Source organism: Athene noctua, unplaced genomic scaffold, assembly GCF_965140245.1.
Source record: "Athene noctua unplaced genomic scaffold, bAthNoc1.hap1.1 HAP1_HAP1_scaffold_36, whole genome shotgun sequence".
In the NCBI taxonomy this organism is placed as follows: Eukaryota; Metazoa; Chordata; class Aves; order Strigiformes; family Strigidae; genus Athene; species Athene noctua.
The window spans coordinates 656,341-669,020 of NW_027437538.1; the positions used below are offsets into that span (position 1 = coordinate 656,341).

General features: G+C 55.0%; 1 protein-coding gene across 1 annotated transcript; it reads right to left on the reverse strand.

Moving 5' to 3' along the window:
* Positions 1–5,021: 5,021 nt before the first annotated feature.
* Positions 5,022–5,978, reverse strand: LOC141974262 (olfactory receptor 14J1-like). Its single transcript, XM_074933590.1, has one exon. The coding sequence runs from the start codon at positions 5,976–5,978 to the stop codon at positions 5,022–5,024; it is 957 nt and encodes a 318-aa protein (XP_074789691.1).
* Positions 5,979–12,680: the final 6,702 nt, after the last annotated feature.

Genomic DNA, 12,680 nt, shown 5'->3' on the forward strand with positions numbered 1-12,680 from the left:
ACCACCGCTCTGGGCAGCCTGTTCCAGGGTTTCTCCAGTGCCACTGTAAAAGTGTTCTTCCTTTTATCTCCCTGAATCTGCCCTCTTTTAGGCGAGAACCATTACACTGTGTCCTTTCACAAAAGTCTCCCCCCATCTCACTTTGAAGCCCCCTCTCAGCGCTGAAAGGCAGCAGCAAGGTCTCCTTGGAGCCTTCTCTTCTCCAGGCTGAAGAATCCCTCTGAATATTTTTGTGGCCCTCCTTTGGAGCCACTCCAAGAGTTCCATGTCCCTGCCGTGCTGAGAACCCGAGCTGGACGCAGCACTCCGGGGGCTCTCAGCACAGCAGAGCGGCACCATCCCCTCCCTCGAGCTGCCGCCACACTTCATTTGATGCAGTCCAGGACACGGTTGGCTTCCTGGGCTCGGAGTGCACATTGTCATCTCGGGGTCAACTTTTCCTGCACCAGCACCCCCAAGTCCTTTTCTGCAGGACTGCTCCCAGCACCTTCATCCTCCAGCCTGTGCTGATACTGGGATTTGCCTTGACCCAGATGCAGGACCTTGCACTTGGCCTTGTTGCATTTCAGGAGGTTCGAAAGGCCCCACGTAGGACCTGCCAAGTAACCCCGACTCAATGACTTCAGTGGGACACAAAAGCTACAGAGGATATCTCTACAGTTACATCTGCTCCCTCCATGGTCACGGGGAGTGTGGGTGCTCTCCCGGTCATCATCAAGGGAAGAGCTGTGGTGGAAGGAAATGCACCGTCACCCATCCTGGAGGGGACCTCGGGAGGTCTGTAGGCCAAGCACAAGCCCTGTCAGTGGAGACAGGAGAAACGAGGTTTGGGCTGTTTGTGTGCGGGGCTGTGGGAGTGGGAACCCTTGGCCTCTCCAGACACGTGTCCAGGAGTGATCTCTGCAGGAGCTGATCTCAGACTCTCCACCTGTCCAGGAGCTGCCCGGGGATCCCTCATCCCTCCAGGACCTGCCCTCCACCACCACAAAGGTCTCTCTCCAGCACAGTCACGGAACCACTGAGGCTGGCAGGCAGCCAGCTCCCACCTTCTCTCTGCTGCCTCTTCCTGCTTCATTGTTACCAGGACCTTCTCCCTCACCTGTACCAGTCTCCTCCCAGGCTGCTTGACTTCCTGCATTTCTGGGTGGACTGGAGCTCCAAGAGGAGACTGAGTTGCGGAAAAAAGACTCCACAACTCGAATAGAGTCACACAGCAGGGATGTTTACTGCGGTGCCGGGGTGCAAGGGGATCTCTCCACAAAGCTTGCACACCCACCGCACATTTTACCAAAACCTATCGAGTGTGGATTTCCATATTCATTGGGTTCCATCACACAAACATCATGTGCAGGAGTGAGGCTGGGTTAGCTCTAGAGGCTGCTGTCAGCACTTGATGTCATCTTTGCACCTGCCCATTGCCTCCTGGGGGCGTCTCCGGGGGGCTTTGGGAGGAAGGCTCGGAGTCTTTCTCACCCTGTTTTTCCCTGGAGCATGCACAGATTCTCTTGGCCAATTCCTTGAATAACAAGAGTGTTTTTCAGACAGTTTACTTTCTATCTTAAGTAAGAGAACCAATAGAATTTCTACCATTTGTATATGGCTATCTTCACTCATTAGCAAAATTCCAACTAGACAGAACCACCTGTTACTCAAGGAGAAAAGTTTAATATTTTGCTGAACATTGTAATCCTTTAGAGATTTTCTCAGTGAACTGCTTTGTGTTGATGAACACAGCAGTCCTTGGTAAAATTCCACAGAACAGTCTGGGCAAGCAGGATTATTAGCAATACTAAAAAAATATTACAACTTTCTATAAGTAAGTAAATAAGTTGCTAAACACTTTTCTATAAGTAAGTAAGTAAATAAACCTGAAAACAAGCAATCATTTCTCTGCATCAAGACCCGTGACCATCAACAGCTCTCCACTCTTCTCTTCAGTGCAGCATCCCACGGGATCCTTCCAAACAGGTTCCTCAGCAGGCCAGAGCCCGCTCTCATGAAGCCTGTTCTTCAGCTCTCAGCTGACTCCTCCTCCATCCCCCGGCAGAGCTCCATGCCTTCCTGCTGCTCTCTCCCATAAAGGGTAACTTCCCCTCCGGGTCCAGCCCCATGGCCTTATCAGTAGCAAAGCCCCAGGACCCCACAGTTTCTCTAGGAGGGAGCATTTGTAGTGCCCTGCAACTCCTCATGCTCTTCCCTTGTGAAAGACACCCCAATCGAGATGAGCCAAAGGCCCACAACTATTAAAAGGCGACCAATTGGAGCTTCAGTCCGTGGGGACCTTGAGAAACTCTGGGATTGGGAAAATGGAAGTAAATTGAAGCTTTACAAGGAAAAGTGGCCAATCCTGGATCAGCAGGGAGCAGGGGGTGGATAGTCCCATAGCTGAGGGCAGGCTGGGACCTGCCGGGCTGAGCAGCGGCTCTGAGGAGAAGGGCCTGGGCACTGTGAGGGATTCCCTACGAGCCAGGAGAGGATGGACACGATGAACAAGGGCAGCTGCCTGCGGGGCTGCATTGGGAGGAGCGTGGGCCCCCCAGACACCCTGGGTTACCATCCCCCTCCACTCACACTGGTGTGGCCCCACACACATGGGTGAGTCCCAGGGAGTGGGTCCCCATTCTGGAGAAGTGGGGGGGACCTGGGGAGTGTTGAGTGAAGCTCTGCCAAGGTGGGGTTTGGGACCCAGTGCCAATTCTTCTTCAGCCCAGGCAGCACCAACCTGGCTATGAGAACACAATGGGAGACCATGTCACAGGCCTTGCACAATCCCATGTGCACAACACGCCCTGCTTTGCCCGGTCTGTTGTGGGTCAGCAATCCCTTCCTTGGCCTTCAGCTACCTGGACACGGCTGAAGGAGGACGAAGCCTACGACCTTCCCAGGGATGGAGGGAAGCTGACAAGCCTATAACTCTCCCCTATAATTCTCCCAGTTCTCATTCCTGCCCTTCTTGAAGATGGGTTTGCCCTCGGCCTTCTCCATGGACCCCAGAACCTCTCTGATTGCTCTGGCCCTTCTGAGGGCTCAGCCCAGAATCACCGGCGAGGGTGACGGAGCCAACAGGAGCACTTGCCATGAGCCTGTCCAAGGCAGCGGAGATGAGTCTCACTGGGAGAGTGGGGGTTGTTCCTGGGTCACACACACAAGTGTCCGGGCTCTGTCAGGTGCCCACATCTCAGCTGGCCCCATGCCCTCACCTTACACACAGGGGGTTCAGAGACACGAGTCCTTCCCTTGCACACGCAGAGGCAGTGCATTGCCGGAGTCGTCGTGTCTCTCTGGGCTCCTGCTGCCACGGCCAGAGGCTGGGAGGCCCCTCAGCCCTGTGCTGATCACCCTGCTCTGCACTCGTGGGAGATGCCCCACGGCATGAGGAATGGACTCGGGGACCTCGGTTCAAGGAAACACCTCCCAGGGCTGCAGCCAGGGGGTTGCCCAGGGGACGTTACTGTCAATGTGAAGTGACCTCATGACCCTGTTTGTGCCACACACCTTCACAGCACCCCCAGGAATAGCTGATGGCAGTTGTGCTCTCTCACCTCACACACATGATGTGCATGTTTACATCTCCTCCATAAAATGCAAACATGAACTTCTGACCTACTCATTTGGTGTCCCTCTGTGGAGGGACAAAGACCCTCTCCGAGCTGAAGTGAGAGGCCAGAGCTGGAAATGGTGTTTGGGAGGGGCTAGAGCGTGATGATTTCCCTGGGTCAGGGTCATGGTCTAACCCCAGCCAGCATCTGAGCCCCACACAGCCACTCACTCACTGCCCTGGGTGCGATGAGGGAGTGAAGCACAAGGGTAAAATTAAGAAAACTCACAAGTTGAGATACAGACTATTTTATAGGTAAAGCAAAAGCCACACGTGTAAGCAGAGGAAAACATGGAATTCAATCACTTCCCATTGCCAGTCAGGTCTTCTGCCAGAATATCAGGGCTCCATCTCACATAACAGTGACGTGGGAAGACGAACTCCATGACTCTGAATGTCCCCATGTTCGTCCTTCTCCCCCAGCTTTATATAACGGAGCATGATGTCATAAGGTACAAAATACCCCGTTGGTCAGTCGGGGTCAGCTGTCCCAGCCGTGTCCCCTCCCAGCTCCTTGTGCACCCCCAGCTGCTCGCTGGTGGGGTGGGGTGAGGAGCAGGAATGTCCCTGACCCTGTGTAAGCCCTGCTCAGCAATAACGAAATCAGCCCTGCGTTACCAGCACTGTTCATGGCACAAACCAAACCCCAGCCCCATAGCAGCTCCCAGCAAGAAAAGGAACTCTCTCCCAGCCAGAGCAGCACAGGCAGCTGCCCCAGTGTGTCCAGTGAGCGCAGACACAGAGCAGAGCCTGCTCCTTCAGGTCTCTCCCAGGAGGCCTGGCTGTGCGAGGACACTGCTGCCAGCCCCCACCCTGCAAATCACACTGTTCACCTCTTCGCTGGGGTTTTCCTCTGCGGGCCACTTCCTTGGGCGTGTTCTTGAGATCAGGTTTGGGAGAAGAGCTCAGCCTTCAGGCACTGCCCTGAGCAGATCCTCTTTCATGAGGGAACCGCTCTTCGGGAGGCCGGCTCTGTCACACAAGTGCCCAGTGCCTGTCCCTGCCTGCGGTCACAGGGCTGTCACACAGCAGGGGTGTGACCAAGCTGCCCGAGCACTCAGGCCTCACACCAAACCGAAGGGATCAGAAAGAGAGTGTGGAAGGGAAGAGAGAACATCTCTAGAGGACCAAGCGCTCCCTGGCAGGGCTGCCATGCTGGGACTCTCTTCCCCTCCACCGCTGCACACAGGAAATTTACGTGCATGTCCTTAAAAACTTAAAGAAAGTATCTCAGTACAAGAAAAGTCGCTGGAGGCCCTTTATTTTGTTGCAACACACAGAGATCATGGATCCTCATTCATGCAGCCAGTTGGTGAGAAAAGCAGACTGAATTCAAAAGGGGAAGAAAAAAACATTAAAAGAAAAATCCAACAAAATAACCCAGAAAATTCAGAGATTGGAACTGTACAGAATTATATTGTAATTAATATGAAGAAGATAAGCAGTTCATTGCTTCAGCATAACATCTAGTTATCAGATTCCTCATGGAATCCTTTATCTCCTGGTTCCTCATGCTGTAGATGAGGGGGTTCACTGCTGGAGGCACCACCGAGTACAGAAATGACACCACCAGGTCCAGGGATGGGGAGGAGATGGAGGGTGGCTTCAGGTAGGCAAATAGAGCCGTGCTGATTAACACGGAGACCACGGCCAGGTGAGGGAGGCACGTGGAAAAGGCTTTGTGCCGTCCCTGCTCAGAGGGGATCCTCAGCACGGCCCTGAAGATCTGCACATAGGACACCACAATGAACACAAAACACCCAAAAGCCAAACAGGCACTGACCATGATAAGCCCAACTTCCCTGAGGTAGGAGTGTGAGCAGGAGAGCTTGAGGATGTGGGGGATTTCACAGAAGAACTCGTCCACAGCATTGCCCTGGCAGAGAGGCAGTGAAAATGTGTTGGCCGTGTGCAGGAGAGAATTGAGGAACCCAGTGCCCCAGGCAGCTGCTGCCATGTGGACACAAGCTCTGCTGCCCAGGAGGGTCCCGTAGTGCAGGGGTTTGCAGATGGCAACGTAGCGGTCGTAGGACATGACGGTGAGGAGAGAAAACTCTGCTGTAGCAAAGAAAAAGAAAAAAAAGGTCTGTGCAGCACACCCCAAGTAGGAGATGTGCCTGTTGTCCCAGAGGGAGTTGGCCATGGCTTTGGGGAGAGTGGTGGAGATGGAGCCCAGGTCGAGGAGGGAGAGGTTGAGGAGGAAGAAGTACATGGGGGTGTGCAGGCGGTGGTCACAGGCGATGGCGGTGATGATGAGGCCGTTGCCCAGGAGGGCAGCCAGGGAGATGCCCAGGAAGAGCCAGAAGTGCAGGAGCTGCAGCTCCCGTCTGTCTGCAAATGCCAGGAGGAGGAACTCGGTGATGGAGCTGCCGTTAGTCATTTGTTTCTACTGGACATGGGGACCTCTATGTGTTGGAAAAACAAGTGAGAATTTAGGGTAGATTTCTCTGAACAAAAGATACTCCTTAACTTTTGACTAATCCCTCCTTTAACACTCCCATTATGATGTACCCGTGGAACTGTCCTGGGGGTGATGTGGGGCTGGGAGCAGCCCTGCCCCAGGCAGCACCCTCTCCACAGCAGCAGGACCCTGCCCTGCCGGGGTCTCTCCTGCCCCCCACAGCTGCTCCCCCCGGCGCCGTGGGCAGCTCCCCGGGCAGGCTGAGTGCTGACCCTGGCCGGCGGCAGAGTCCCTGCCCCAGCACACAGCCCCGGGGGTGCAGGGACCCTGCTCGGAAGGACAGCCCTGGGCACCCCCGGCTGCACCCGCGCCTGCACCCCCTGCAGCCGTCCCCGGGAGAAGGCAGAGCCATGGCCTGTCCCTCTGGCAGCGCAGCAGGGAAGCCCTGCTCGGGAGCACGGCCTCCTTCTCCAGACACCAGGGAGATTCCTGGGGCTGTGCCGGCCTCACCACATCCCTCCGCCACCTGCAGCTGCCCTGCCCCGCACCCACAGACTGACGGTGTCACGGGCTGGGAAGATTTCTCCTGCAGTGAGCTCTCAGCACCCTGCCAGTGCCGTCTGCCTCTGCCCTCTCTGTGCCCGGCTCCTCTGCCCTCGGTGCCTGCAGGCAGTGCCCTCAGCCCTGCTGCGCTTTGCAGAGGAGCTGCTCCTGGGCAGAGCTGGCTCTCTGCAGCGCTGACCACTTGCCCTCAGCTCCCTCCAGCCCAGCAGCCCGGCCCAGCATCACAGCAGAATGCAAGCCCAAGGCATTTTAATGACTCCTTGAGGAGGGTTGGTCTGAGTCCATGGACCTCAGACAGTGATTGGATGATGAAGGTGCCAGTCAGGAAGTCAAAGCCAGATGCCAACTGCAAAGTTTCTTGGAGTGTTAATGGCTCCCAGTGAGGACCGTTACTGACAAAGCCTCCCCATTGTCTAATTAGACAAGAAAACTCGAGGCAGAGAATATCGGTAAACAAAGGCCCTGTCAGTGTGGAACAGATTCTGAGCAAACCTGGGTGTGTTACGTAAAGTCAAAGGGCCATGGCCTCACCCCCAGAACCGGGGAAGTCAGTTCCTGTCCCTCACCCATTGCTCAGGGCTCTTCCTGGGGCAGGGTGATGTGGGGATGGGCAATGCCAAGGGCAGGACTATGGTCCAACCCCTGCCAGGCTCTCGGCTGGGGAAGGGGAGGCCATGAGACCCAGTGCTGGAAGGGGAAGGGGCTTCCTCATGGCCACCAGTGGCAGAGACACCAGCCAGAGCCAAGGGCAGAGAGAGCTCAGCTCTGCTGGGGGATGCTCAGACTTTGCTCACCCCTCTGTCGTCTCCACCACAGGCTGTCCCACCGTGTCCCACACCTGCACCTCTTTCTCTGCCGGCTGGAGACGTCCACCCAGCTCCCACACCCAGCTCTCCCCTGAGCATCTCCCTTCCTTTCCTGAGATCTCTGCGTCCTCCCTGCCTGCTCCTTGACACACAAAGCCTGGGGCTGCTCCAGTCTCCCTCGGGGTGACCTGTTCCACCACAGCACTGCCCTTCCAGGGACATTGCTCTCTGCCCAGTCTGTTCCTCCCCAGATCCACTTGATGCATTAGTTCTTTCTCATGGTGTATCTTTCAACAAAGACAATCTCCATTATCTCTGAAGTCACCCCTCAGCCACTCTCAGGCTACTCCTATGGTGCCTGGAGCCTCCACACCGCTGGGCCAAAAATTCACGTCCCTCAGCCACCTCAGACAGGTTATGTGTACAATGTCCTGTGCCCCACCTTGTCAGACCTTCACTCAACACTATTCAGGTCGCCCTTACTTCTCCAAAATGGGGAGACTGCACTGGGTCTGGCTGAGCTGGAATTGGTTTCCCCTACAGCAGCCCTCACGGTGCTGTGGTTTATGCTGGGAGCTGCAGGGTGTTGGCAGCACCCTGGTGTGGTGGCTGCTGCTGAGCAGGGCTTACACAGCACCAAGGCTCCTTCCGACATTTCCCCCAGTGGGACGGGGTGGGCAAGATCTTGGGAGGGGACACAGCCAGGACAGCTGACCCAAACGACCAAAGGGACATTCCAGACCATGTGACGTCTGCTCAGTGTAAAGCTGGGAGAAAGGAGGAAGGGGGTGGGGTCACCCTTGGTCCTCCGAGGCAACCACTACGCGTATGGGAGCCCTGATCCTGAGAAGGCCCCACATCGCCTGTCCATGGGAAGTAGAGAATAAATCTTTTTGATTTGCTTCCACGCACAGACCTTTGCTTTGTTTTGCTTAGATTAAAAATGCTTTTTTTTCTTTTTTTCCACAATTATTGGTTTAAATTATTTCCTTTCCCCTCTTTGCTCTGTTGAGAAAACAAGGAGAAAAGGGGGGGAAGTGATAGAGTGACTTTGTGGATACCTGGCGTTTAGCCAAAGTCAAACCATCACAGTCGATTTGGGCGCCCAACGTGGGGGAGACACAACCTGTAACACACCCATCTGTGTGGGCCACAGCAGTGCTGAGTCACTAACACAAGTGACAACAAATGCAATGCACTGCCTGCAGCCTGGGAACTCAGGGTAAGTCTTGGGCAAGACCCATAGGTTCTACTGGGAAGGCCCCGGTTCCTGTGGGGGCACCACGGGTCATGTTACCAGTTCCAGCAGATTCCTGGGGATGACCCACAGCTGAAGAGGCCATTGGGAACCTGAGAACCTTGGCCCAGCTATTAGCAGGCACAGGAGCATCCGTGAGCACTCCTGGGTCATCTGGGGTAAACTCAGGCTGAAGAACTCCAGGAGAAGTGTCTCCAAGTGGCCGTGACAGAGCCCATCACCTTGACCCACTCTGGGAAAATGTCACCTTCCAGGAAGGGAAATTCCAGGCAGTCATGTGACCAGGCCCATCAGTCAATCTGCAATGTAAGGGAAAGGAATATTTCTGATGCTGTGGATGCAGACGGCAACAAGCATTGGACTGTGCCTCAGAATATTCCTGGGAATCTCATCAAGCTGGTCCCTGCGCTGAGGCAAACACTGTGAGCAGAGTGAAGGGCAGGGAGCGCTGGCCTAACCCCCAGCAGGATGTAGATCTCTGGGTAGGAGCTGTCTGCCTTGTGCCGTGACCAGTGCAGGTGACACTGGAGTCAAAGCCCCAGCCCAGCCCCCACAGAGGGGAGGCCACGGCCACAACTGCAGATCGGTTTGGGGCAGCTCTGCAGTGACAGCTGGAAACACCAAGTGCATCTTGGTAGCAGCAGATCCTTTCAGTGCACGGACAGAAGCCCCCTGGCCAGAGCAAGGTGGCGGCCACCACTGCACATCTCCTGCTGGACGCTGCTCTGTCTTGCTGGGCTCTGCTCCACAGCGCCGAGTCTGATCCCAGCACCGACTTTGTGGCAGTAATTCTGCATGAGCACTGCAAAGCCTGAAGGCGACACGTCCCCCCCGGCTCTGCCCAGGCGTGGGGCAGGGAGAGGGAAAGGCCAGCGAAGGGCTGGGTGTGGCTGTTGAACGTGGGGTCCAGCAGCCATGAGGGCTCAAGGGCGTGGATGGGGAGAGACGGGCAAAGGCGCCACAAATTGTGATGCTGATTGTGACTCCATGACAGCCACAGGGTCCTGATTGGCCAGCAGCTGGCCCCAGCAATCTGGGGACAAGACATGGGTTCTGAATGCGGAGGAACCTCTGTTATTCACAGAATCACAGAATCACTGAGGTTGGAAAAGCCCCTTGGGATCACTGAGTCCAACCATCAGCCCGACTCTGCAAGTACTCCCCTACACCGTATCTCTCAACGTCTCATCTAAACCACCCTTAATCTCATCCACGGATGGGAACTCCCCCCCCTCCCTGGGCAGCCTGTTCTACTCTAAGACCACTCTTGCTGGGAAACATTTTCTCCTCATGCCCAGCCTGACCCTCCCCTGGGGCAGTTTCCAGCCGTTCCCTCTTGTCCTGTCCCTGATCCCCTGGGAGCAGAGCCCAGCCCCCGCCTCTCTGCAATGTCCTGTCAGGAGCTGCAGAGAGGGATGAGGGCTCCCCTCAGCCTCCTCCTCCTCACACTGAACACTCCCAGCTCCTGCCCTGGCTCCTCACAGGATTGATTCTCCAGCCCTTCCCCAGCCTCGTTGCCCTCCTCTGCCCTCTCTCCAGCCCCTCCAGATCTCTCTCGGATTGAGGTGCCCAAACCTGGACAAAACCCTCCAGGTGTTGCCTCCCCAGTGCAGAGCACAGGGGGACTGTCACCTCCCTGCTCCTGCTGGTCACACTAGTGCTGACACAAGCCAGGATGCCGTTGGCTTTCTTGGTCCCTGGGCACACTGCTGGCTCCTGTTCAGCTGCTTGTCAGTGAGAACCCCCAGACCCTTCTCTTAGGCTGCAAACCAAACCAGGGCGTTATCATCCCCTTGACTCAGCGCTGGGGAGGCCACCTCTAGACTGGTGTGACTGGGGGAGAGGCTCCCTGTCCTGGAGGAATGGAGAGGAAAGGGAGAAGCTCCAAAGGAGATGTGCCAGGGTGGGCTTTGGGGCCTTTGTGGAGAGGCTGAAGGACCGGGGCTGCTTGAGCCTGGTGAGGTGGAGGCTCAGGGCACTACAGCAGTCGCCTGCACCTGCTGGGAGGAGAGTTTCTGAGATAACGGAGCTTTTCTTGGTAGTGGGAAGAGAAGGAAACCTCAACAAAGTGCAGACTGGGAGGTTCAGATGGGAGTTGAGGAAAAAGAAATCTCAATCAGGAGGTGGTTTTGTGGTGTAAGAGGTCGCCCAGAGGGAGTGTGGATCAGCCTGTGGCTCTGTGTTTCAAGGAACAGGCAGTGAGTGTGGAGAGACATCAGTGAAGGGGTGGGAATGCCGGGAGGAGAGCGAGGGAGGAAAGGGAGATGGATGTCACCAGCCTGGAGGGAAAAAGGCGCCTGAAGGGCCCAGCAGAAGCAAACCTGCAGCAGAGATGGCTGAGGGCTCTGCCAGGGCTGAAAGGCCACACGAGACAGAGCTCTTGGCCCCCTTGGTCATGGCAGTTGCCCTGCCATGGGGGGCTACCGGGATAAACCTGATGTTGAGGCTCTGGACTGTGTTTTCCTCCTCGCCCCTTCCTGGAGAGGCCAGGAGGGGTTGTGCAGTTTCCTACACTTGGCATTGCTCCCCCTCACAGCCCCTGCCCCCAGGAAGAGCCCTGAGCCACACACGAGGGGCAGCATCTCCTTCCCAGGGCCTGAGGGTCAGGGCTTGGCCTTTGTGCTCCATCACCAACCCAAGGGTTTCACAGCAGGACAGCCCTGCACGGGGCCTTTGCCTGCCTGCAATCACAGCCTCCAATTCTCTGCTCTAACGAGTCCCTGCAGAGGCTTTGTCAGTCCTGGCCCTCCGTGGGGCCAATCAGGGCTTCAGGGCACGGGGAGCTTTGCTGCTGACTTGGACTTGTTGAGTCCTTTGCTCAGTCTCCTCTCAGGGCCTGAGCATCATGGACATGGGGCCAAATACACAAAGCCCTAACGAGCTCGTTCTCTTCCTTTAGATTTCTTCAAGTCTTCAGGACTTGTGCAGCTAATTGGAGTCATTTCCTGGTGTAGTTAAGGAGGAAGATTTCAAAGTGCCCCTAATACAAATCAATCTGTATTTTAAAGAGCACATTATTTAATTTACACTTTAGAGAAGAGGCGATAGCAGCACTCTCTGACTGACATCGATGCAGAGCATCTCCTCGGGAGATCTCCTGGACAGTCCCTTGGGGTCCAACACAGTCCGGACAACCTTTGTCCTCACCCCCAGTCCCAGCATTTCTCTCCTCAGCCGCCTGGGACTCGCAGCATCTCTCCTTACATCAGATTTCTCCTCTGATCTCTGCAGCGGGAGGTTACAGCTCCTTTGCACAATCTCCCCCCTGCTGTCCTTGGAGAACCGCCTGCACACGGGCGCAGAAGGATTTCTGCTGTTTGCAGGCAAGGAAAAGTCAAACATCATCAAGGTTCATACAAAATAAAATACATTTCTCTCCTATAAGTTAAGTATAATCTCCAATGAGGTTGCCTTTCTACAAGGGGTAATTTTATGAGAAATATTTTCGGTTGGCAGATAGAAAAAGGTAGAGATAAACATACTGGAGGAGTTGTCCAAGGAGACAATTATTCTGCTGAAAGAGAGGCAAGATTTTAACCACCTGAAGTTCAAAGCAGCAGCTCGCGAGCTGAGAGGAATCTGAACGTACCGAAAGGATGAGAAAGAATACAAAAGAATAGTGGGAAAAGCCCTTTTTTTTTTTTTTTTTTTTTTTCCTACTGCGTTCGCATTGGAAAAATATGTCTTCATGAATGGTTCGTTCTATTGCGACAGGTGAAAAGAAATGAAAACTTAATTTGACACAGCATTGCCCAGAAGTAACAATGAAGTTACAGGGGAAGAGCAATTTATTTTATTTTTTTTTAATATTCCCTTTTAAAGATCACGGGGTTAGGGGAGGTCTCTGGTGGGTGAGGACAAGCCAATGTCACACCCACATTTGAAAGAGGCCAGAATTGCCCCCCAGCACCCACTGGGTGCACGAGGTGAGGAGTGGCCCTTCCAATGAGCCCTCTCGGGTGACATTCCCAGGCACCCAGAAGAACAGGCAGTGCCCAAACAGACCCCACAAGGGGACATCATGGCTCCCCAACCTGATTGCCTTCATGGGGA